Genomic DNA, 23,325 nt, shown 5'->3' with positions numbered 1-23,325 from the left:
GGTTAAGATAGAGGTTGGTAGATATTGAAACCCTATTATTCCAAGGGGTGGAAGTTATTGTGTTAACTGTCATACGGTTGCTGAGGATGAACATCATTTTTTTATAAGTACATTAGTAGTGACACGTCTGTTTTTCGCTTCTATTTGATTAACGTGTACTACACTTATAATCGGGAGTATAGTTCTGGAATAACACTCGCTTGATGTGACTATGTCTGCTCTTTCAGCTCTACTGACGTAGATCAGTGACCTATCTGTCGTGGCTGTAATCCAAAATAGAATACTTTAAAATAATTTATACAAGTTTATTCGAAGAAGCGTCGCATGGAAGTGACCGAGGGAGGTCAAATTTCCAGCGAGGACTCTACGCCTTTGGATTACAGTTTATTGACCAATCAAAATTTAGTATTAAAGTTACGGAAATATCAAATGTGAGAAAATTGACCATTTTAGGACTAAGCCTTTCGATGACAAAACACGTGACTTTCAAAGCTAGCCCATCTAATTGCTAAAATTCAACACAGCTGTACACTGCCGTGGGCTATCCAAAATTTACCTCAAAAAGTAGAAAATACAATAAAATTACATAATTGATTAAGCCTCTATCGGACCAGGCCGGGTATCAAAGGCTGATAAGTAAACAATTTACACACAATACAAAAGAACATCTATTAAGTGGACATGCCAGGGATTACTCAATTTACACCTTTTTACACTTTGTAAAAAAAACTATTTACCAAATAAACAACATCATGTCCAACAGAATTTCTGTCATTTGTTTAACATTTGAATGAGTCCAAGAAAACTCAAAGATAAATTAGAAAAAGACAGTAAATAGTTTAACTACTTATATAAATTATATCTTTGCACATTTATTAAATATTTCTGTTGAAAAAAAATAATTAGTTGTATAATATTCATTTCTTAGATATATCTGTCTTTCCACAAATTTAATTTTTAAATAAATTTGTGGAAAGACAGTAGTGTCCTCACTATAAACAAGTACGAAGTGATTATTGTGCTCTTCTTTTTCTTTTTTTTTATAAAACATGTATATCTTATAAAATTCTTAATCCATCAGGATGCAGGCACATAGCATCGGGGGGGGGGGGGGGGGGTAGGGGAGGCCTGCCACACCCCCACACTTTTTTTGCGCAAGAAAGATTTTTCTTAAATTTACATACAAAAAATTGAATTAAGATGGAGTTAATTTGCAATCCCCCCCCCCCCTTTACTTTTATCCCCACCACCCACCCCCACGGTTTAGGATTTTCGGGATTTTAGAAAGTAACCCTTTTCCCTTTTTTTTTTGGCTTGTCAAAATTTTTTGGGTGAGTCTGCCCCCTCCCCCCCCCCCCCCCCCCCCTTTAAAAAAACGATGCTACGTGCCTGGGATGTAAAGTCAACAAGAATTGTTTGTAATTCATATGTGATGCATTTAACAAAAGAAAATCTACGTTTTGATTTTATAAATATATTTTTTTATACTGTATGTATGACTTGCACCGAATGTGTTTTTTGTCATTAAATTGTATTGAATTTTTTTTTAATCATGCATTACTGAGAGTTTCGTTGCAATAATTTTCTTATTTTGCTACACTTTTTTCTCCAACGAGTACATGCTCTTCATCATATCATTTCGCGATTTACCGGAACTCATTTCTCGTGTGTAAACCATCATAAATCTTATAATAAAATCAATTAAATCACACGGTGAATATTGATCCTTCATATTCAAAGTTCGTTCGGGATCGGTGTACGTTAAATACCGCCACGTTTCCAGCGTAAACATGAATTGGATTTTCAGCGATGTCGATTATCTTTATTGACTTTTATCATGTGTTCCCGTCGTTCTGGTAAATTGTAGTCTCTTAATTCGTCAGAGAGAAAACGGAATGTCGATATAAAGATGAAATTGGGTAAAGATGTTTAAAGGACCTCGAGAATTGAGCCAGGTTGACCTGACGAAATTTGCGGGACACAAAGATGAGGTAAGACTATATAGCAATAGGCTACACTACGAAGAAATGTACTGTACATTAGTAATCCCAGGTGAAAGCGTTGTGGACTGCCCCTCCCCTATAGCATATTCAGCCCTCGAAATAGTCCAGGGAGTGCTTTCTTTTTTGCGCATTAAATTGTTCGCTGTTGTTATAGATAAATCTATATATATATATACATGTATATGTACAAGTATACACTCCAGGTGTCAATGAATTGTTTTTTGTTTTATTTTGTATTCTTTTCTTTAAATGGTGCATAGAATGAGTTGTCACATCAAGATGAAAATGTAATGAATAGCTTCAACTTGTCTGATAATATTCATGTAAAGTTCTATCGTTATTGCCTGGCTTTTTGCCCATAAATCTAACACATCATGTTACCAATGTCTCTGCAAAGTAGGAACTTTCAAATGTCTGTAGAAATTATTTATGTCATAGTAATGGGGAAATAGGTGAAAGTGAAATTATTTTAATTCTAGAGGAAGAAAATTTGTAATATAGAGATCAAATTATATAGACACGTACAAGCTTTCAACACCAGTCACTTCAATTCATATTAAGAAATATTACACGTCATCGGTGATATACATCAGTGTTCAGTTGACTGGTTTTGTTCATATCATGAAACAACACCACAGAGAATAATGCCAGGCATTTTACATTACAGGTCTTATAAGTTAATATTCTCGTCTTATCAAGATCCACATAGCATTTAAAGTATCCACCTTATTACAGCACCTTTCTACCTGCTGTCCTTGGCTTACATTTATCTATTCTCTGTGTACTTTGGTATATCTGATTGAGTATGCATATAGTACATTACCAAAGAAAGCCAAAAGTATGTACACAATGTTCTTGTCCGTCTGGCTTCACAAAGTATCTGCTTTAAATACCACTTCCCCATCCCCACACACGCACACATATGCACCCATGCATGCATGCACACACACATACCGTATGAAAACCTGACAAAATCTACAAACTGATTTTTACGAAAGCTTGAATTCTCATATACCGGTAATTGCATTGTAAATGCAATATATACATTGAAGCAGAGGTTAATAACATTTATACATTATTCACATTCATCAGACAAATTGTTTCTTTGGTTGAAAATGGTTCTTCTGTTTTGGAAATTATTGCCACAAGTCATGCAGTTTAGCTTAATTAATTATTGATCAAGTGTTTGTTTGCTTTAGTAGGGGGATTTGACTTTTGTGTAAATTGATATAACTTGAATTATAGCTAACTACCACTGAAAGGTAGAGATTTGAAGATTTAGTTTCATGAAGATAACTTAAATTGAACTGATTAACAAAAGCTTCATCTTCATGAACTATTTTATTGGCTCTGTAGAACAAAAAAAAAAACATTATGAATTTGATATGAAGGTAAATCATTTCAGCTAGAGTAATGTATGAACATGCAAATATGAAACCACCCCCAGCTCACTGATGATCATTGACCTTTGACCTATTAAAAAGTTTACCCTAAATTTAATGTTTTTGCTCTTCTGTAGATTCTTGTAAAGAAATATAATTGCAAATCAAAATTATTGAGCATTATTTCATGTTAAAATTGTCATTGAATTTACCATATGATATTCAAAAAATGAGTAAATTTAGAGTTTGCCCTTCAAATTAATTTCAATATTAAGATAAATTCATAAAGCCACTTTATTGTACTGTTTTTGAAAGTCTAGCTCAACAATGTGAAATGTGTGCTTCAATGACATGATCGATTCATCAAATTTTTTTGAAGTGATTAATTATTTTACCTCATATGAATCCTCTTTTGTTTTCCTGCAAAGTGTTTTTAAAAAATTCCAAAATATGAGCAGATGGTGTAGACTTGTAAACAAAAATGATTTTTGTTATTAAATGACCAATTTCAATTCAACTATGTGTTTTAGTCCATCATTTTAAAATCAAACAAAGCAGAAACGTTCAGAGAGAAGAGTTGACAAAAATGATTTTATTTTAAATATCTAAATAGAAAATGTTTAATAATTTTTACATTTGAAAGTTCGATTTTAAAAGGAAACCTCACAAGAAGGTATATTTGAACTTTATTAATGTAAAGTACTGGTAAGCAAAATGTTAGTACAAGGAACACATCTGAACTAAACATGTTGTTTTGATATGACCAACAAACTTATCACTAGTTTAACATGTGCCCTTATAACTGAGCTTATAGAAGCAAAATTAATGTACATTTGATGATGAATAACTTTTGCTTTGTTTTACAGGTAAATTGTGTAGCCTTTTCGGTGGATTTTGAGTTTGTGGTGACAGGCAGTGATGACCAACGTGTTCGAGTGTTTAACTGTAAGACAGGGGAGCTGGTGTGTAAGCTTAAAGGACATACAGGTAATTACATGTACAGGTAACATAGCTTAACAAGTAACTGTAAGACAGGGGAGCTGGTGTGTAAGCTTGAAGGATTTTTCAGGTAATTACATGTACAGGTAACATAGCTTAACACGTAACTGTAAAACAAGGGAGCTGGTGTGTAAGCTTGAAGGATTATTCAGGTAATTACATGCACATGTAACATGATAGCTTAACAAGTAACTGTTAGACAGGGGAACTAGTGGATAAGTTTAAAGGATATACAGGTAATTAAATACACAGGTAACATACATGTAGCTTAACAAGTGACTGAAAGAAAGGGGTGCTGGTGTGTTAGCTTAAAGGACATACAGGTAATTACATAAACAGGTAACATAGGTTGACAGGTAACTGTATGGCAGGAGAGCTGAGAGCTTAAAGCATCATAGACATACAAGTATCTATAAAAAGATCATGGACATTTTGTGTACATATAAGTTTTAGAATGAATAGCTAACTAAGTACCATAGAGACACAGGTATCAATGCAAGCAATTGGCTAAGTATGATAAACATACCCTATACTATGTATGTTTAGTAATGTAAAGTTAAGTCTCAAGAACACACAGAAATCTAAAAAAAAATGTAAAGCAAAGTATCATAAAGAAAAAGGCATCTATAGAAGTATCACACTTAGACACACAATGTAGATATATGCAGAAATGTATTGATACAGCCCATATTTTCAGAGTGTAATGCATTATAAAGTTGTCTGGTGTTCATCGTCGGATACCCACGGGTGATCGCGTCTTTTAGTGATAAGTAAAAGACGCGATCACCCGTGGGTATCCGACGATGTCTGGTGTTATACTTAGGGTATGTTCACAGTTTATATGAATTGTTTTTCTTTGGATCCTGAAGGTGCGATAAAGAGTGTGGCAGTCAGTCCAGACAGTAAATACTTTGCCAGTGGCTCCTATGACAAAACTGTGCGGGTATGGAGAACCAGAGATGCAGCCCTAATGCATGAGCTCTCAGGTATTGCTATCTGTAGTTAGGTGTCATAATCTGCTCCAGTTGGTGATCATCAAAGCTGTCATAATCTATTAAGACTTTTAAGGTTTACATGATTAATATAATTAATATTATTGAACAGGGGGATCATATTTTTTTTATTTCTTCTGTTTACCATTTTTATTATATACTTCTGTTGCTAATGGTACTATATTAAAGGGAAAGTGAATCTAAAATGTTGATTGTGCAAGACAACTTCCATGCTTAACTTACTTATGGTTGTATGAACTCAATTGAAATATTTTTACATTGCATATTTTTTTTATTTCATCGATGATTTACTTGATTGGGTGTATCGTACAAGTGATTACATTGCATGATTTGATTATCATCACCTGCGACTTTCATAATTATGTTTACATTACCTGTGATTTCCATTGTTTAGTTTACGTTACCTGTGATTTCCATTGTTAAGTTTACATTACCTGTGATTTTCATTGTTATGTTTACATTACCTGTGATTTCCATTGCTTTATTTACTTTACTTGTGATTTAATACATCATTGTTTTTATCATACATGAATTTTGCGATATCATTTATATTTATACCTGTGATATAATTATCATGATACCTGTAAATTTTACAATAATATTTATATCATACCTGTGATTTTCATTGTTATATTTGCATTGTTGTAGGTCACTCTAAGAGTGTTGAAGTGGTCGTCTTCTCCCCTGATGGCCAGTACTTGGCCTCTGGATCCTGGGACAGGACCGCCATTCTGTGGGACAGGGAGGTAAGTCACAGGGGCAGGGATATCCACAACTGTACAATATTTTGAAACTTAAATCTATATCTCTATAAATTCAAATCAATATCAATTTTAATTGTCCGTAACTTTGATAATTTTTACAGATATAACTTTCTGCACTTCCATAATTATTTATCTGACCAAAAAATTGTGTAGTTGAGATAATATGATTCTCTCTCTCTCTCTCTCTCTCTCTCTCTCTCTCTCTCTCTCTCTCTCTCTCTCTCTCTCTCTCTCTCTCTCTCTTAGTTTGGCTTGCATTAGAGGAAAAAATATAATGATAGAAGAGTGAATTAATAAGCTAATTTGGGATGCCAGGATCTACTAGTGTATTGTTTTACATATTTCAATATGTCTCAATTCTTTTGTAGAGAGGCGTACCAGTGAGAATATTTGTGGGGCATGAAGGTCTAGTCCAGTCTATAGCTTTCTCACAGGATGGCCGATGGCTTGTGAGTCAGATTTAGCTTAATTATTCTCATTTAAATCATTTGTTAATTACCGGTATGTTATTCCATAAAATGCTGGTTTTAAACCAGAAATTTTTGTACGTCAGCCTGTGAGACAAGACTCAAAGTCAAGTTTTATTAAATAAGGTAGCAATTCTTACGTATGGTTCTGACATTGTCCATTCTATTGAAATTGTCAAATCTCACATTTAACAGTGAGAGTTATTTCCCTTAGATTTATTGAAGATAGAAAAAATTATCGTCTCAAGTTAATAGTATACAGATAAAAACATGAAGAAGTTCATCTTTTGTTTTTAAAATATTTTATTCGATTGATTTCCCCAGAATTAAAAGATGTAACAAATTTCATTCAGATATCTATGATGTTGGTGCAATTTAAAACCCATTGGCAAGTTATTTATAGATTAATATCACGCACATTGGTATGAAGATTAATCATTCAATTAAAAACAATTACGAGTTTATATTTTAAAAGCCGTATCACCATATCAGATCACATAATGTAATTATTAATACATACAAGAGAATTTCAAATATACCTAGTATATACATTGTATAGCTGTATAACGTTATCACGTTCTCACACAGGCCACTGGGTCCTGGGATTTCACAGTGCGACTCTGGACACTGAACAGTCCGGATGGGGTGGACAAAGTGACCGTGCTGGCGGGACACAGGGGCAATATCCGGTCCGTGGTCTTCTCCAAGGACGGCATGCTGGTACGTCTACTTCCGGGAAGTTGATGGACTCCATAGATCATTGATATCGCAATAAATGCAATTAACATTTAATGGCAAAATACAGAATCTTGCATGAATGGAAAAGTCCTGATAGAACTATTCCTTCCCATTATATCTACTGGCTCCGTCGTCACCAACTTTCCTCAAGTCAATACTCAGCCTCAAGTCTGAGTTTTTACCTCAAGTTTATGCACTTTTCTTTTAAGGATTTGAGTTGAGGATTGAGTTGAGTGATTTGAAAAGTTTGGTGGTGGTGGGGCCTGATGTTCTTAGGGTGAGAACCTAAATCTAGAAAATTGGTAGAACTTGTGTTGAAACCCACTGTAAATTATATATATACAGTCAGTCAGTTTTGTACTAATATATCAAGTCTATTAATGCTCCGTTCCAGGCCTCGGGGTCCTGGGATAAGACTGTCCGTCTTTGGAATCCCCGCAATGGTCAGCCCCTCCACGTGTTGGAGGGCCACGAGGGCTGGGTGCAGGCCCTTGCCTTCTCCCCGGACGGCATCTATGTGGCCAGTGCCGGCGACGACGAGTCTGTCCGGATCTGGGACGTAGCTGAGGGAACCTGCATCAATGTGTTAGAGGTGAGGGGTCGCTCAGTAAGGGTCATAGGGGCTTTATATTTTATCTTATTAAAGAAAGAATTCAATAGATAAGGTATACTGATATGAACTAAATAGGGACAGTTTACAGTGAATAATTCATAAAGAGAGTCATACCGTATAATTAATTATCTATGTTTTTTTCTAAATATGTAACATTACATAGTAATCCTGTAAAACATTCAATCTTATGATTTTTACATTACAACTGTAGACGTAAATTAGTGAATGTATCACAGTGTTTGACCTATCTTTGTTTAGGGGAGGACTGATGTAGCGCAGCACTGTGCATTCACGGCAGGGGGCGCTCTGATTGCATCGGGAGCCTGGGGAACCTCCATGACTCTGACATGAATATTGTTTATTAATACCCGACATAAACTTGCTGACTTATTGTGCATTTATATACGGCTTTGTTGATCACACGTTTCCTGTTATAATTATTCAGTGTTATGGTGCATGTATCTTCCAGCGCGCTTTTAATTTATTCTAATTTCTTGGCAAATGCTTTATGAATATATATATTTATAATTAAAGAAATAAAGAATGTTCACAAAATACTGATTTGTCTATCGCTCAAAGCTTGTTATTTGCTCTAAATACCTTAGATATGACAAATGAACACTGGGCTGAATGGGTTCTTTTTAAAATTAAAGGAAATATAGATACACGGTCGAGACGGGGGAGAAATTCACGAGAAATTTATACTATCCCCAGGGAGGTGTAAATAAATCCAGAGTGATTCGAAGGCCTGTGAAGCAATTTGAAAGTGTAAAGAGGTTTAAAAAGGATTTGAAGTTAAATTATATTTGATGCCTTTCTGTATTACAGAGCTGCCATTTTTTGTTGAAAATTATCATTTAACGACTTTTAGAAATTATCAACAAAATTATCTTTTAAATCTTTGTGGAAATGACTATTTAGAAGCTTTGATTACAACTTAACATTATTGTCGTCCTGTATATAAATTGGTTTTCTATATTCCATCTTTATTATCGTAAAATTTTACGATTCATTTTCGCTTTGTTTAATAATAAACAGAGTAAGCATAAAGGCATGTTTGTAAAGCAAATTAAAAAAATCTCAAACACAGCTCATTTTGCCTTAAGAAGAAGTATACATAATGAATTTGTTAGAAATCGCAGATTACTAAATATGTATTGTCATTTTTATTGTCGCACAGATTTATTTGCGGGAAAAATGAAATTTTCCCTTTATGATACCGATCGCGTTAATTAAAATAACAAATTGTCCATGTTCGGTAAAGACATAAAGATAACGACGATAAGTTTTCCGTTGTGTTATTTTTAATGACCTCACCACGAGCAGATTTCGTAACCTCTCTGTCTTTATGTATCGGCGACATTGTCCTTTTGGCATCGTCAGGCTGGGATATCAATACGCCTTTATTGGTTACGTTATCAGCCGATTGTGGAACAAGATACATACGGGCAATTTGTGTTCCTCGCCGGGACCAGTCGCTCCTTGACAAATCGCTGCGACTGAGATCCGATCTTATCGTTATTCATGCGATTTTCATTCGTTTTTGGCGCATATGGAGATTGGATAATCCCGCATAACGGAATCTGGGGAAGTTCCACTTTGGGGATTCTCTGCTTTCTTTTGAAGTGACTGAATCTGAGAACGGACAATTTAAATAGCGCGAAAACGTAAAGTCCTTAATATATGTAGTGTGACAATGATTTTAACAAAAAATATCAAGCCTGGAAATAAAACAACCATTTATTTGGGACTAATTAATAAACGGCAACGGTTTTATTTTCATAATGTGCCCGCATCTTCAAGAAAACTAAACGACCCGCATGGCTGGGCGAAATCTCTCCAACTCGCCTTTTTAGGACATAGAGAGTCGTAATTCTATAGTTTTTGTAAACAATCTATAATTAAAGTTGGGTCTTTTTCTTTTCGGAATTACATCCCGTACCAAGACAAAGAGACATCAATGTGACAGATTAAAACTTTTAATGGAAACTTATTTTTCCTCTTCTGAATCATCGGAACCCATCGGATCTGTTTGATACACTACAATATAGTTTTGTTTACAATATTTGCTCTACTTTACTTCCAGATATCCTTTTTTTTTTTAATTCAATAAAACTATTTTTATGCTACAGAAAATAATATCACAAAAAATACTTACGATAAATATTACCTTCAGCTTTATATGATTTTTTTGAATTCAATAAATAGCCGAGAAATTGAATTTACTAAGCTCTCCTTCCCTTTCCAGGTCGCAGAGACAATGGGTATAAAATCTATATATTTAACTGACCATTTTTTTTTATATTAAAAGGCGAGTCATTTAATACTAGTGATTGATGATTTAAAGTATTGAATTTGATGTCAGACATAAAGAAACGCATGTTCTTAAATTAAGAACACATGAATTATAAATTTGCAAACATATACATGCATGATAATATAAATATTGAAGAGATGTGAGGCAGTGGTTGGAATTTATGAGAGAAAAAAATTAAGAAATAAGAACTTCCTGTAGGATACTTTAGTTGTTATGGCGTAATATTAAATAAAATACGTATGATGTTACACGTTTCCAAATAACGATCTGAGTTTCAACAATTTAGAATTCTAAAAGTAAGAACTTTATATTTTTTTATCTTAAGGACACGTAAGACGTTCCTCAATTTTATATAATTTTCCTTGATATATATTATTCCTTATTTATTGACATTTAAACCTGTTACTTTCCAAAAATTCAGTGTACATTACCAGGCTATTTTCGGAGCTAGAATAGTTAGTATTTTCCATAAAATAGCATGCAAAATACATTTTAATGCTTATAGATAAAGTCCTATTATATATTTTCAATTGAGCACTTTTTATCTTAATTAAAAAAGAATCATATAACATGAAATCATAATTATAGAATTCCGTAGTGGAAATCTTAAAATTGTGGAGATAGGAAAAATCGAAAAAATGGAATATAGGTCGCGTCTGGCCTTAAAAAAAAAGGGGGGGGGGGTGTCATGCATATGTGACAACAGATCTTAGCAACTTTAAATTGATCTCCATATACGGGTAGCAGACACCCTCACTGTATAAGATTAATTCTAATCATAGAAACGGGCCCTATAATCCTAAGGAGGGGCGTTTCCCTTACCCTCATTTACATATATTATCACGCGATCGTGGCCAATAAAAAATTAACATTCTACAACTAATTGAGAAGGAATACTATTTTTTTCCAATAGAGGGGTCTTCATTTGATAGAAGATTTTTTGCAAGTCGCAGAGTTTTGTTTAATACCTGTTTAAAATGACGGAAATATTATTCACAGAAGAAGATTTAAAATTTTATCTGTATGGAAAACAACACAGTGATTATAACTCCAATTGTTCAGCCTTTCGGTCTCCATTAGGTAAGACTTTTTTTTAGATTAAATGTACATGTAATTTCAAAAAGCTAAGGGAGCGAAAATAATGCTTGCCTTATTTTAGTAAGTTATATTTGTTTGCTTCAGGGGCTAAAACCTTGAAAGGGGTTTCCTTTAAAATCTTAAGTATTTTACAGAAGAAAGTCCATGTACGATTAGTAGTTCATTTTGGACCTGTCACTGTATTTTTGAAATCTCACCAAACGGTAAACAATATGGAAAATTTAGCCACCACATCGATGTCAACCAGAAAACAGATTTAAGAGTCTTCAATTCCAGTTTAGAAAACTTTACTGCGTGCACACGCGATATTCTAACAATTACAGAACTTATGTTTCCTATACCAAGTCTCTCTTAGGTAGGTGGTCGTCAGTTGAGACAAATACTCTGATATTTAGTTTTTATTCTCCTATTAGTTCCGCGCCAGGTCTGTATCCGGAGATCCACTATTCCTGGAGCGTCCTATGGAGTGTTCTCCAAGGTTTGGATCCGCCGTGGGACGGAGATGGGTCCGTATTCCGGGAGAATGTGTGGGGCAAAGGACGTAAAGGAACACAGTAACACTTGGGAGGTAAGGGGTCAGCCTTGTAATGGTAACAAGAGTATGCCTTTTTATCGTCCTTCAAAATTGACAAAAATGAATTACTAATACTAGTATAGCGTTTATAGCTGTAACAAAATATGTATATGCCTATAATTTGATTTGTTCATGTACATGAAGTATAGTATTATTTTGAAAATGCCCTATATTCATATATAATGAGCGATTCATTAAGAAAATAAGATACTAATTCTATACTTTCAATAGAATTTTGACAGTTTCAGACTTCTGTATTAAGTAACTTTTTTTGATTAGTAATGTAATTTACTTTCAAACCCTTACACGAATATCAAACACTGGTAATTTTTTTTGGCCGCAACTAGTCTTCCAAACAAAATATAAGTAAGGCGATCAGATTATCTGTTATACGGTTCACATCCCCTCCCCCCCCCCCCCCCCCCAGCACAGAGCACACATAACTACACCTTCTGAGTTTTGAGTCCTCAACATTAGCTTTCCGAAATCTTCAAATTGTCTGTGCGTTTTTTATCTCAGGTGTTTGACGATCGGGGTGAGGTGATTTACTTTTTGGACGGGGGGTCGGACTCCCACCCTACCAGCTGGCTCTCCTGTGTCCAGTGTGCAAGGACTGACAGAGAACAGAATCTAGAGATCACACAGACAAACACACACATATTCTACCGAGCTATCAAGGTACTTTGTGAAGTTCATTTTATTTCATATGTTTTACGTGTATATTTCTCTATTTTTAAAATTGAAAATGATGAAATAAAAACTGGGTAAATTTTAAAGTATTTCTGTTGCAGGATATTCCTCCCGAGGAAGAGCTGTTGGTATGGTATGGACAGAACAGTGTGTATCACATGGGTCTTCCTCTGACGTCACATAACACAGGTGAAGGTATGCAATTTCTTTACTTTATTCCAAGGGCTGCTCGGAAATTATTGAGACATTCATTCTTATTCCTTTGGAAAAATATATAAACGCTTGAAAATTCACAAGAATGTAAATCAGGATAAAATTTATTAGTGTGAAAATTTTCTGTATAGTCCAAGAAACTATTTTATGATCATTTTATCAAACTTGCCTTCGCCTAGTTTTCGCAACGTCATTTTAACACATTCCTTTTATAGTCCTATATTTTGAAAAAAGTTCCTTACAAGCCAATATAAAACATATAATATTCTTTGTTTTCATTGCATTTTCTTAATTTTAAATCAAGAAAAAAAGCCTGAATATTTTTTTTCCATTCTTGATATTTTGTGAAGAAAACTTGAGTTATTGGTACCCGAAAGTAAAATTACTGTGAAACGTCTCTTACAGTCGATCTGTACATATTTAATAACCGGTGACATAAGCTAGTGTATTCTAAGTACTTGTTATCAAGTTTGTATGTTTTAATTGTACATGTAGTTAAATAATCCGTCAAATAACCTTATTAACAAAAGCTTTTGACCCTTTCCATCATAAAGTTTTTGTAAGCAAAAAAATTGTTATGACTGTAAAGGTTTTCTTCCGATATTCTAACCAATTTGATGTATATAAAATAATACATACCCTTTTCCATATCACAGCCAGCATCAGCCCGAGACTCCAATATCAGCCCGAGGGCCAAAGGTCGAAGTCACGATATAAAAGCAAAGTGGGCATATGTAATTTTATTTCTTTCATTTTCGAATTTAGGTATATTATAAGTAATATTATTAGATATTACTTTGTTTAATTATTCGTTGGGGTAATTTTCACTAATGTTCGTCACTTAGAAAAGGAAAATATACTGGTAGTCTCAATAATTTCCGAACAACCCTCGTAGCTAATTAGAAACCAATAAATGATAATCGTTACTAAATATATTACTAATGTATAACCTATAGTAGTATTGTTTTTGACAAAAGATTATACATACGTTTTAAAGTATATTACTCTTCATGTTTTGATTTCATTGCGCACATGCTCAATAAATTTAAAATGAGTATGATTAATTTTGATTAGTCCCTTAATGTCCCTTTACTTAATCACCACAGAAAGATTGTTATTTCATTACTAGACTTTGACCTGTGCGTGCACATGTTGACATTGCATATGATATCGGAAATTTACGAAATAGACACATCGACACACCGTATTGTTGACATTTACAAAACCAAGCTTTAAGCCTACAATATTCCTATTGATTTCACTACACTTTGCTTAGTTAGAATAATCTAATTGTGTATCGGGACAAGTCTTCACTGTGACCACAGTTAAAATGCTTCCCATATATACCCCTAATGGAACAAAAAATTGCAGAATAGTCAAATTATTTATAACAAACCATTTTGAGGCTGTAAATACCTATCATCTACCTATTCATCTTAAAATTTAATTCATATTAATGAAGAATACAATACTTTTTAGCAACATTTTTACTCGCTTCAAATCTACACACCATGTTAACATTCGGAACTCTCGTGATTTTTCATATTAAACACACTGAGTTAAGTTATCTCCCGTATTTTCTTTGATGAACAGAATATATAGCAAATTTTCAATGAAAATTACACGTATTTGTAGTATCGTTTCTGAGTTTATCCATGCAAATGTGATATTGTGGAAACATAAACTAAAGAGCATCCCGTGATTTAGCGTGAATGTAATGCGCAAGCGCAAGAATGTAAAATTTAAAAAAAAAAAAACAGATTATTTCCGGATTTTTGAAAGAAATTTTCGTAGATTATTAATTAGCGAAGCTTGATTCAGAAAAAATGAAAACAAATTGGTAATCTTCAAGTACCAATGATGTTTAAACTATATAACACAAAAGACAATTTTCTTCCGATTTCTTGGTATTAAATCCCAATAATTAAGGTCTTCCGTTTCCAACGGAAGACCTTATAGTTTTCGTACGATTTCTTATTAAGGTCTTCCGTTTCCAGCGGAAGACCTTATTGTTTTCGTACTGTTTCTTATTATTATTTATTAAGGTCTTCCGTTTTCAACGGAAGACCTTATTGTTTTCGTACTGTTTCTTATTATTATTATTATTATTTATTATTATTATTATTTTTTTCCAAATTTTGTGCACGCGATTTCTCGGAATATATTCGACCGATCTCAACCATTTTTTCACAGATGTTAGGGCGTGATCTAAACTTAATACATTTTTCTTAATTTTTTCGTAGTCACTTCCGGTACCGAATTGTCGGCCATTTTGTAATTTTTGACGACCCATTTTGTGCAGCTATAAACTCGGAAACCATAAGAGATATGAATATCAAATTTTCAGGAAAGGTAGACGATAGTTTGGAGTTGTGCAGCATGTAGTTGTTTAATGCCTGTTCACCATTTCTTGGAGCTCGCCTGGGCACGAAAATTGGGTACGAATTTTCATTCAAAATTTTCACACGTTTTGATTTATATCTTTTTATCAGTTGATATTTTGTATAGACATATATAACAAAAGAGGTAGAGAATTAAAAGTTCTTTCCAACAAAATCAAGAAAAAGGGGCTGGCCCCTTTAATCAGGGGCCAGGGCACTCTTAAACTCTATTACAAATAACTTAAAAACGATAAAGATTTTGTAATGCATTATAGAAGCAAAGTTGTTGATCGTAACAATATCAGTTTGTTAAAAAATATTGCCACACCCATTTATTACGTAATTAGGGATTTTTAGGGGCCAAAATACTTAAACTTTGACGCAAAATAACTATAGAAGTAGAAATATTTTGTTAGACATCATAGAAAAGAAAATGTTTGAAATAATCATTTAAATCGATTTCACTTATCAGAACACGATTTTCTGTCCCCATTAAGGATCTAGAGGGCTGGCCCCTAAAATATTCAAACATTTGTATCTCAAAAATGATCAACAATTTTAAATAGGTGTAAGAACAAAAATTGTCAGTATTCTTAAGACCTTTTCAAAGACATCAGGAAAAAGGGGCTGGCCCCTTTAATCAGGGGCCAGGGCACTCTTAAACTCTATTACAAATAACTTAAAAACGATAAAGATTTTGTAATGCATTATAGAAGCAAAGTTGTTGATCGTACCAATATCTATTAGAAAAAAATATTGCCACACCCATTTATTACGTAATTAGGGATTTTTAGGGGCCAAAATACTTAAACTTTGACGCAATATAACTATAGAAGTAGAAATATTTTGTTAGACATCATAGAGGAGAAAATGTTTGAATTAATTATTTAAATCGATTTCACTTATCAAAAGACGAATTTCTGTCCCCATTAAGGATCTAGAGGGCTGGCCCCTAAAATATTCAAACATTTGTATTTCAAAAATGATCAACAATTTTAAATAGGTGTAAGAACAAAAATTGTCAGTATTCTTAAGACCTTTTCAAAGAGATCAGGAAAAAGGGGCTGGCCCCTTTAATCAGGGGCCAGGGCACTCTTAAACTCTATTACAAATAACTTTAAAAACGATAAAGATTTTGTAATGCTTTATAGAAGCAAAGTTGTTGATCGTACCAATATCTATTAGAAAAAAATATTGCCACACCCATTTATTACGTAATTAGGGATTTTTAGGGGCCAAAATACTTAAACTTTGACGCAATATAACTATAGAAGTAGAATTATTTTGTTAGACATCATAGAGGAGAAAATGTTTGAATTAATTATTTAAATCGATTTCACTTATCAAAAGACGAATTTCTGTCCCCATTAAGGATCTAGAGGGCTGGCCCCTAAAATATTCAAACATTTGTATCTCAAAAATGATCAACAATTTTAGATGGCTGTAAGAACAATAAATGTTAGTATTCTTAAGACCTTTTCAAAGAAATCAAGAAAAAGGGGCTGACCCCTAAATAAGGGGCCAAGACACTCGTAAACTCTATTACAAATAACTTTAAAACAATAAAGATTTTGTAATGCATTATAGAAGCAAAGTTGTTGATCGTAACAATATCAGTTTGTAAAACTCATAGCCACACCCATTGATGACGTAATTAGGAATTTTTAGGGGATTAAAACATTAAATCTTTGATGTGCTGTATGTGAAATGTGAGTGGAAATTCTGAAATTTCATTGATATTTTAATGGTATTGTTTGAAAAATTGAACGGAAGACCTCCTCGTTACTCGTAACGAGATCGTATCTAGTTATTATTATTATTTTTTTCCAAATTTTGTGCACGCGATTTCTCGGAATCTATTCGACCGATCTCAACCATTTTTTCACAGATGTTAGGGCGTGATCTAAACTTAATACATTTTTCTTTTTTTTTCGTAGTCACTTCCGGTACCGAATTGTCGGCCATTTTGTAATTTTTGACGACCCATTTTGTGCAGCTATAAACTCGGAAACCATAAGAGATATGAATATGAAATTTTCAGGATAGGTAGAGGATAGTTTGGAGTTGTGCAGCATGTAGTTGTTTAATGCCTGTTGCGCCATTTCTTGGAGCTCGCCTGGGCACGAAAATTGGGTACGAATTTTCATTCAAAATTTTCACACGTTTTGATTTATATCTTTTTATCAGTTAATATTTTGTTAAGACATATATTACAAAAGAGGTAGAGAATCAAAAGTTCTTTCCAACAAAATCAAGAAAAAGGGGCTGGCCCCTTTATTTAGGGGCCAACACACTCGTAAACTCTATTACAAATAACTTAAAAACGATAAAGATTTTGTAATGTATTATAGAAGCAAAGTTGTTGATCGTACCAATATCTATTAGAAAAAATTATTACCACGCCCATTTATTACGTAATTAGGGATTTTTAAGGGCCAAAGAATTTAAACTTTGACGCAATATAACTAGAGAAGTAGACACATTTTGTTAGACATGATAGAAGAGAACATGTTTGAATTTATGATTTAAATCGATTCCACTTATCAAAACACGAATTTCTGTCCCCATTTAGGATCTAGAGGGCTGGCCCCTAAAATATTCATACATTTGTATCTCAAAAATGATCAACAATTTTAGATGGGTGTAAGAACAAAAACTGTTAGTATTCTTAAGACCTTTTCAAAGAAATCAAGAAAAAGGGGCTGGCCCCTTTTTTTTTTGGGGGGGGGGGCAAGAAACTCGAAAAGTCTATTACAAATTACATAAAAACGATTAAGATTTTGTAATGCATTATATAAGCAAAGTTGTTAATTGTAGCAATATCTATCTGCAAAACTCATTGCAACACCCATTTATTATGTAATTAGGGATTTGTATACATTATCTGAAAGTGTGTGTGTGTGTGGGGGGGGGGGGGGGGGTAAATCTAAAATTATACGATTATTCATGGTATGATTAAAAACAGAAATCGGAAGGAAGACCTACTCGTTACTCGTAACGAGATCGTATCTAGTTATTATTATTATTATTATTTTTTTCCACAAATTTTGTGCACGAGATTTCTCGAAAACTATTCGACCGATTTCGACCATTTTTTCAGAGAAGATGAGTCTTGATGTAAACTTCATACGTTTTTGAGATTTTACCTGTCGGCACTTCCGGTACCGATTTATCGGCCATTTTGTACATTTTTACGACCTATTTTGTGCAGAGCTGATCTCAGAAACTATCAGAGATATGACTATGAAATTTTCAGGATAGGTAGTCTATAGTCTGAAGTTGTGCACTATTATTTTGTTTTACGCCAGTGGCGCCATTTTTTGGAGCTCGCCTAGGCACGAAAATTGGGTACGAATTTTCATTCAAATTCTTCATACGTTTTCATCTGTATCTTTTTATCAGTTGATATTTTGTTAAGACATATAGAACAAAAGTAGTAGATAATTAAACGTTCTTTCCAACAAAATCAAGAAAAAAGGGGCTGGCCCCTTAAATTAGGGGCCAAGACACTCGTACACTCTATTGCAAATAACTTAAAAACGATCAAAATTTTGTAATGCAATATAGAAGCAAAGTTGTTGATTGTAGCAATATTTATCAGGTAAAATCATTTTCACACCCATTTATGACGTAATTAGGGATTTTAAGGGGCCAAAGTACTTAAACTTTGATGCAATATATCTAGAGAAGGAGACATATTTTGTTAGGCAATGTAGAAAAGAAAATGTTTGCATTGATGATTCTAATCAATTCCACTAATCAAAACTCCAAAGTCTGTCCCCATTAAGGATCTATAGGGCTGGCCCCTAAAATATTCAATCATTTGTATCTCAAAAATGAACAACAATTTTAGATGGGTGTAAGAACAAAAAATGTTAGTATTCGTGAGAACTTTCGATTGAACTCAAGAAAAAGGGGCTGGCCCCTTAAATGAGGAGCCAAGACAATCGTAAACTATATTACAGATAACTTGAAAACAAGCAAGATTTCAAATATCTTTGGTACTTAGCCTTTTTTACAAAATTGATACCAGCGAGATTTTAGTCACTGTAAGTGATTGAGACACACACTTTTATAAATGATAGACAATCGATTGAAGATATATTTAACGGGTTTTCTTTTGTCAACCGTCACTTCCGGTACTCACCAGAAGAGTTCAAACAATTCATTTTTTTCACAAGTTTTACTGATTATCTTTGGTGTTTCATCTGCTATGATTAACAGTAGTGTACACTAAACATATGTATAAAAAATTCTAGCTTTTATTTTCATAAACCTCTTTTGTTCGTCCGTTTTCGGTCTCGAGACAAAAAACCTAGATTCACCAAGATCGCAGATTTGGCAGAGAATATCGATATTTCATCGTATCATATGAAAACAAAATCGGACGGAAGACCTACTCGTTACTCGTAACGAGATCTAGTTCGAGTCTATTATTTAAATATAGTAGTATAGATTACACAACATTCACGAAGAAAACCTATTTGAATTCATTAAACAAAAAAATTGGGGGGGGGGGGGGGGAGTTATTTTTTGCGGAAGGTTTTTGGACAAAAATGAAAGAAATAAATAAATTTTATGAAAATTCAATATATTTATCTTTTGATTATTCATTATATTGTAACGTGCGTCAATCCGAACAGTTATCATTTGTATGTGAACACGTGCCATGTTACACTCGGGATTCTGCAAAACACTTTATTTTATAAAATGACCTGTTGTTGTTCAGTCAAAAACAAACTGAATCAAAATATTTATGCTGATTGCTTTAATAAATTTACTTAATCAAGATATTTATGACAATTAGTACACTTAAATTAAATATTAAAATATTAATTTCAAAGTGATTTATCAAAGCCCTTAACTAAGTAATGCTCCCCCTCCCCTTGTTTATCTGAGACCAATGTCCCTTACCACTGGTTTCAGCAGATCTACCCTCTTACCAGTGCTTCCGGACACTAGGCTTTACAAAGGATCCAGGCTACTTTAGCTGTGGTTGTTTTTTCAGTTGATATTCCAAGCTATCTCTGACACTAGTGTACAGGCTTATTCAGCTTTTATTGTCAAGTGTAAAGCTACGGTGGTTATTTACCTGGTGTAACCAGGCTATAAGGCTTACCCAGCCCAAAGTAGCCTTTCCTTTCCTACGTTATAAGGCTTATTAGGCCTTATTGTCTCAAAAAATCGGCTTATTCAGCTCTTCTACAGACTTCTCTAAACGGCTGCAGAGATCACATCCACTGCTTTTGCCGATTACTACTGCTTTCATAGCATCGGCATAGTCCATCTTTTATTCCAAGGGGAACAGGATTTCACCATGGCAAATTCCTGTACAACCCTATTTTGTTAATTAATTCTGTAAAATATTTGATATTTAAATAGTTGGTTTTTTTTAATCAAATTATGACTATTTAAGAACTTGTCTTTTTTAAGTCCAAAGGGGTCACGAAAAAAATCATGCTGATTCATATACAGAATTTTTTGTAGTCTCTCTATTCAGTTCGATCATTGTGCATAATTGAAAACAATATTTGATTAAATAGTTTTGCTTAATTAAACAAACAAGCAAAAAATGCCAAACAGACTAATTTTTTTTTATTTTAGGTATTATGTCATATTAGATGCGTCACAACTCATAGTGATGAATACTGAAGCCCTTTTTATTTGTGTTTTTTAAGTATGTCTTGTCTAGATTTCAATGCTATTCTTCTCAAGAAATTTTTGATACAGCAACGTTGAATAGTGAGATACATCAACACACAATATTTTGGACTCATATTTTAATATATTGTTCTCTTTTATTTCATTATTAATCAATCATTAATAAGATTTGTGTTTTCTATAAATTATTTATAAAGTGGTTTATTTTTTACAGTCGACAGAAACAAAGTCCCTCTACCTTGTCAACCGAGCGCTGCTGATCACGTGGACAAACTTCGGTGTGTTCTTTGTAGACGTGCTTTTAACTCTCGGAGCAACCTGCGTTCGCACATGCGCATACACACTATGGAAAAACCATTCTCTTGCAAATTTTGCAACAAATGTTTTAGCCAATCATCAACCTTAAGAAATCATGTCCGATTACACACAGGTAGTGACTTGGTGCCTCTTTTTCATCTTTCTCTTTATTCATATTTTAGGTTCTTTTTATACATTTATCATCACACAATAAAATTTTTTCTACTAGGGGAGCGTCCATACAAGTGTTTTGTTTGCAGAAGTAGTTATTCACAGTTGGCGGGTCTGAGAGCTCATCAGAGGAGTGCGCGACACAAACCAATGGTGACATCCAAACAGACTGGCCACCAGTAGTAATGATAGTGATAGACTTATAGTTTTGTCTTGTGAACTAAAGGTTGCAGTGTTGTCAATTCGAAGAAAACTACAACAGCCAACAGTCCAATGTTTTGTTAACCATGTGGATATTAATTAAAAACATTTCTGTTCCATAATACGTTGCTCTAGATGTGTACAAGTTATTGTTTTGACTTTTGTTCAAATTATGTGAAATACCACTGGGTGTATCATATGTGGCAAGTCAAGTGATTATTACTGAAAATGGTTGGGGAAAGAATTGGTGTTGTTATCTCTGAATTTGGGATTCCTTGTTTGCCTTTATTCATTATTCATTCTTCACCGAGGTCAACATGTTGTTCTGTTGTCTTAGAAGGAAACGATGGTATCTTACAACTAAACTGGCTTATAATGGAGTGTCAATATACAACATAATCCACAATCTGCATGATCATGCACACTGCTTGACACGGGTTGCAAAATGGTTTTCTAATTTTATTGATGTTGCAGGTCCAAATCTCAGATCGAAACCGAGTCTTGTCAACTTATATTTAGTGTTATCATTGCAGCCTTATACTACAGTTAAAGGGACGTGGACACGATTTATGATAAAAAAAAATGTTTTTATGTTTTATGTAGAATATGGTTTACTGGTGCATTTTAAAAGATTGACTAAAATATTGAATGTTAAAGTCAAGTTACAAGTGAGATACCGTGGGGAAAGATGATTGTTATGTAAACAAAGCTCGAGTCTTATAGCTGTTTACAAAAAATGTAATGTAGAGAATTACCATTTCCTAGACAAAATGACAAGTAAAAAACAATTTAAACTAAATCAGTATTTTCATTGATACTATTATCAACAAATTTTAAAGAAAGATACATTTGATTGAAACATACACCAATACCAATACATACACCAATACACTTGTATATATGTAAAAAAAAAATGACAATATTCGAGCTTTGCAATTGTTTACAAAACAAAGAATTATGAACTCTGTATTTGCATATAACTTGATATTTGACTTTCAAATTTTGACATAGCATTATAAACTGCTATATTTTTCATTAAAAACATTTAAAATTGAAAAATAAAATTGAAAATTTTAAAACAAATCGTGTCCAAGTCCCTTTAAACAAACAATTTTGCGGCCTTGTTCCATGGATTTGACGCCAATAATGATCAGGAATAGGAATTTCATGCAGTTAATGCGCTAAAATGTTCAGTTTAATACATTGGACAATCACATCAAAAATAAAAATTAACTCATTTTGAAAAACAATTTTATTTTTTCAAATAAAAACATTCCTTCGCTGGCAGTTGCATCAAAAATGTTTCGGACAGCATTTAATCAACAAAAACTGAACGTACATGTATATTTTGATCTTGGAATTGATCAATATATATTTTCAGATCGCTTACCTTGGAAGCTGGAAAAGACTGCTACCCATCGGTTTATAACTTTGCATACACCCTCTAAACAGTAGATAACAAAACTCGAAAAACTATTTTTTTCATTTTATTTGGAATGGAAAAAATGACAAGGTGTCAAGAACATTATAAGTTCAGAAATATACTGATGGGGGACTCCAAATGGTACACTTAAAATCATATATCAAATCACTCAAATTATCATGGTTCCGAAGAATTTCACAATCTACAGATGATCTACTGAATACCCTTTTTGGTGTAAACACAAAAAGTACAGTCTCAAATTTTTTCAGATGGGATCCGATTACTCAAGAAATCTTTCAAAAAATATTCATAATTTTTAT

At 33.4% G+C, this 23,325-nt stretch overlaps 2 protein-coding genes across 2 annotated transcripts; both read left to right on the top strand.

The window, feature by feature from the left end:
• The first annotated feature begins 1,756 nt into the window (after positions 1-1,756).
• On the top strand, positions 1,757-8,540 carry LOC128191994 (WD repeat-containing protein 38-like). The gene is made up of 8 exons (XM_052864388.1): positions 1,757-1,991; positions 4,252-4,372; positions 5,254-5,370; positions 6,046-6,143; positions 6,530-6,610; positions 7,217-7,348; positions 7,761-7,958; positions 8,238-8,540. The coding sequence occupies exons 1-8, from the start codon at positions 1,926-1,928 to the stop codon at positions 8,328-8,330; spliced, it is 906 nt and encodes a 301-aa protein (XP_052720348.1). The 5' UTR covers positions 1,757-1,925; the 3' UTR covers positions 8,331-8,540.
• Positions 8,541-11,250: 2,710 nt separating this feature from the next.
• LOC128191995 (PR domain zinc finger protein 12-like) lies at positions 11,251-21,868 on the top strand. The gene is made up of 6 exons (XM_052864389.1): positions 11,251-11,376; positions 11,808-11,962; positions 12,488-12,646; positions 12,760-12,853; positions 21,128-21,343; positions 21,440-21,868. Exons 1-6 carry the CDS (start codon positions 11,274-11,276, stop codon positions 21,562-21,564), a joined length of 852 nt encoding a protein of 283 aa, XP_052720349.1. The 5' UTR covers positions 11,251-11,273; the 3' UTR covers positions 21,565-21,868.
• Positions 21,869-23,325: the final 1,457 nt, after the last annotated feature.

Source organism: Crassostrea angulata, chromosome 7 (assembly GCF_025612915.1).
Source record: "Crassostrea angulata isolate pt1a10 chromosome 7, ASM2561291v2, whole genome shotgun sequence".
Classification (NCBI taxonomy): Eukaryota; Metazoa; Mollusca; class Bivalvia; order Ostreida; family Ostreidae; genus Magallana; species Magallana angulata.
This window is presented reverse-complemented; position numbering and strand designations above follow the sequence as displayed.

What these genes read in the sequence shown, in the direction of transcription:
- LOC128191994 (XM_052864388.1), top strand. Translation starts at nt 1,926, where the DNA reads ATGTTTAAAGGACCTCGAGAATTGAGCCAGGTTGACCTGACGAAATTT. An exon ending in CCATTCTGTGGGACAGGGAG is followed by an intron (nt 6,144 to 6,529) that starts GTAAGTCACAGG and finishes ATTCTTTTGTAG; the next exon opens with AGAGGCGTACCAGTGAGAAT. An exon ending in CACAGGATGGCCGATGGCTT is followed by an intron (nt 6,611 to 7,216) that starts GTGAGTCAGATT and finishes GTTCTCACACAG; the next exon opens with GCCACTGGGTCCTGGGATTT.
- LOC128191995 (XM_052864389.1), top strand. Translation starts at nt 11,274, where the DNA reads ATGACGGAAATATTATTCACAGAAGAAGATTTAAAATTTTATCTGTAT. An exon ending in AGCCTTTCGGTCTCCATTAG is followed by an intron (nt 11,377 to 11,807) that starts GTAAGACTTTTT and finishes TTCTCCTATTAG; the next exon opens with TTCCGCGCCAGGTCTGTATC. An exon ending in TCATGTCCGATTACACACAG is followed by an intron (nt 21,344 to 21,439) that starts GTAGTGACTTGG and finishes TTTTTCTACTAG; the next exon opens with GGGAGCGTCCATACAAGTGT.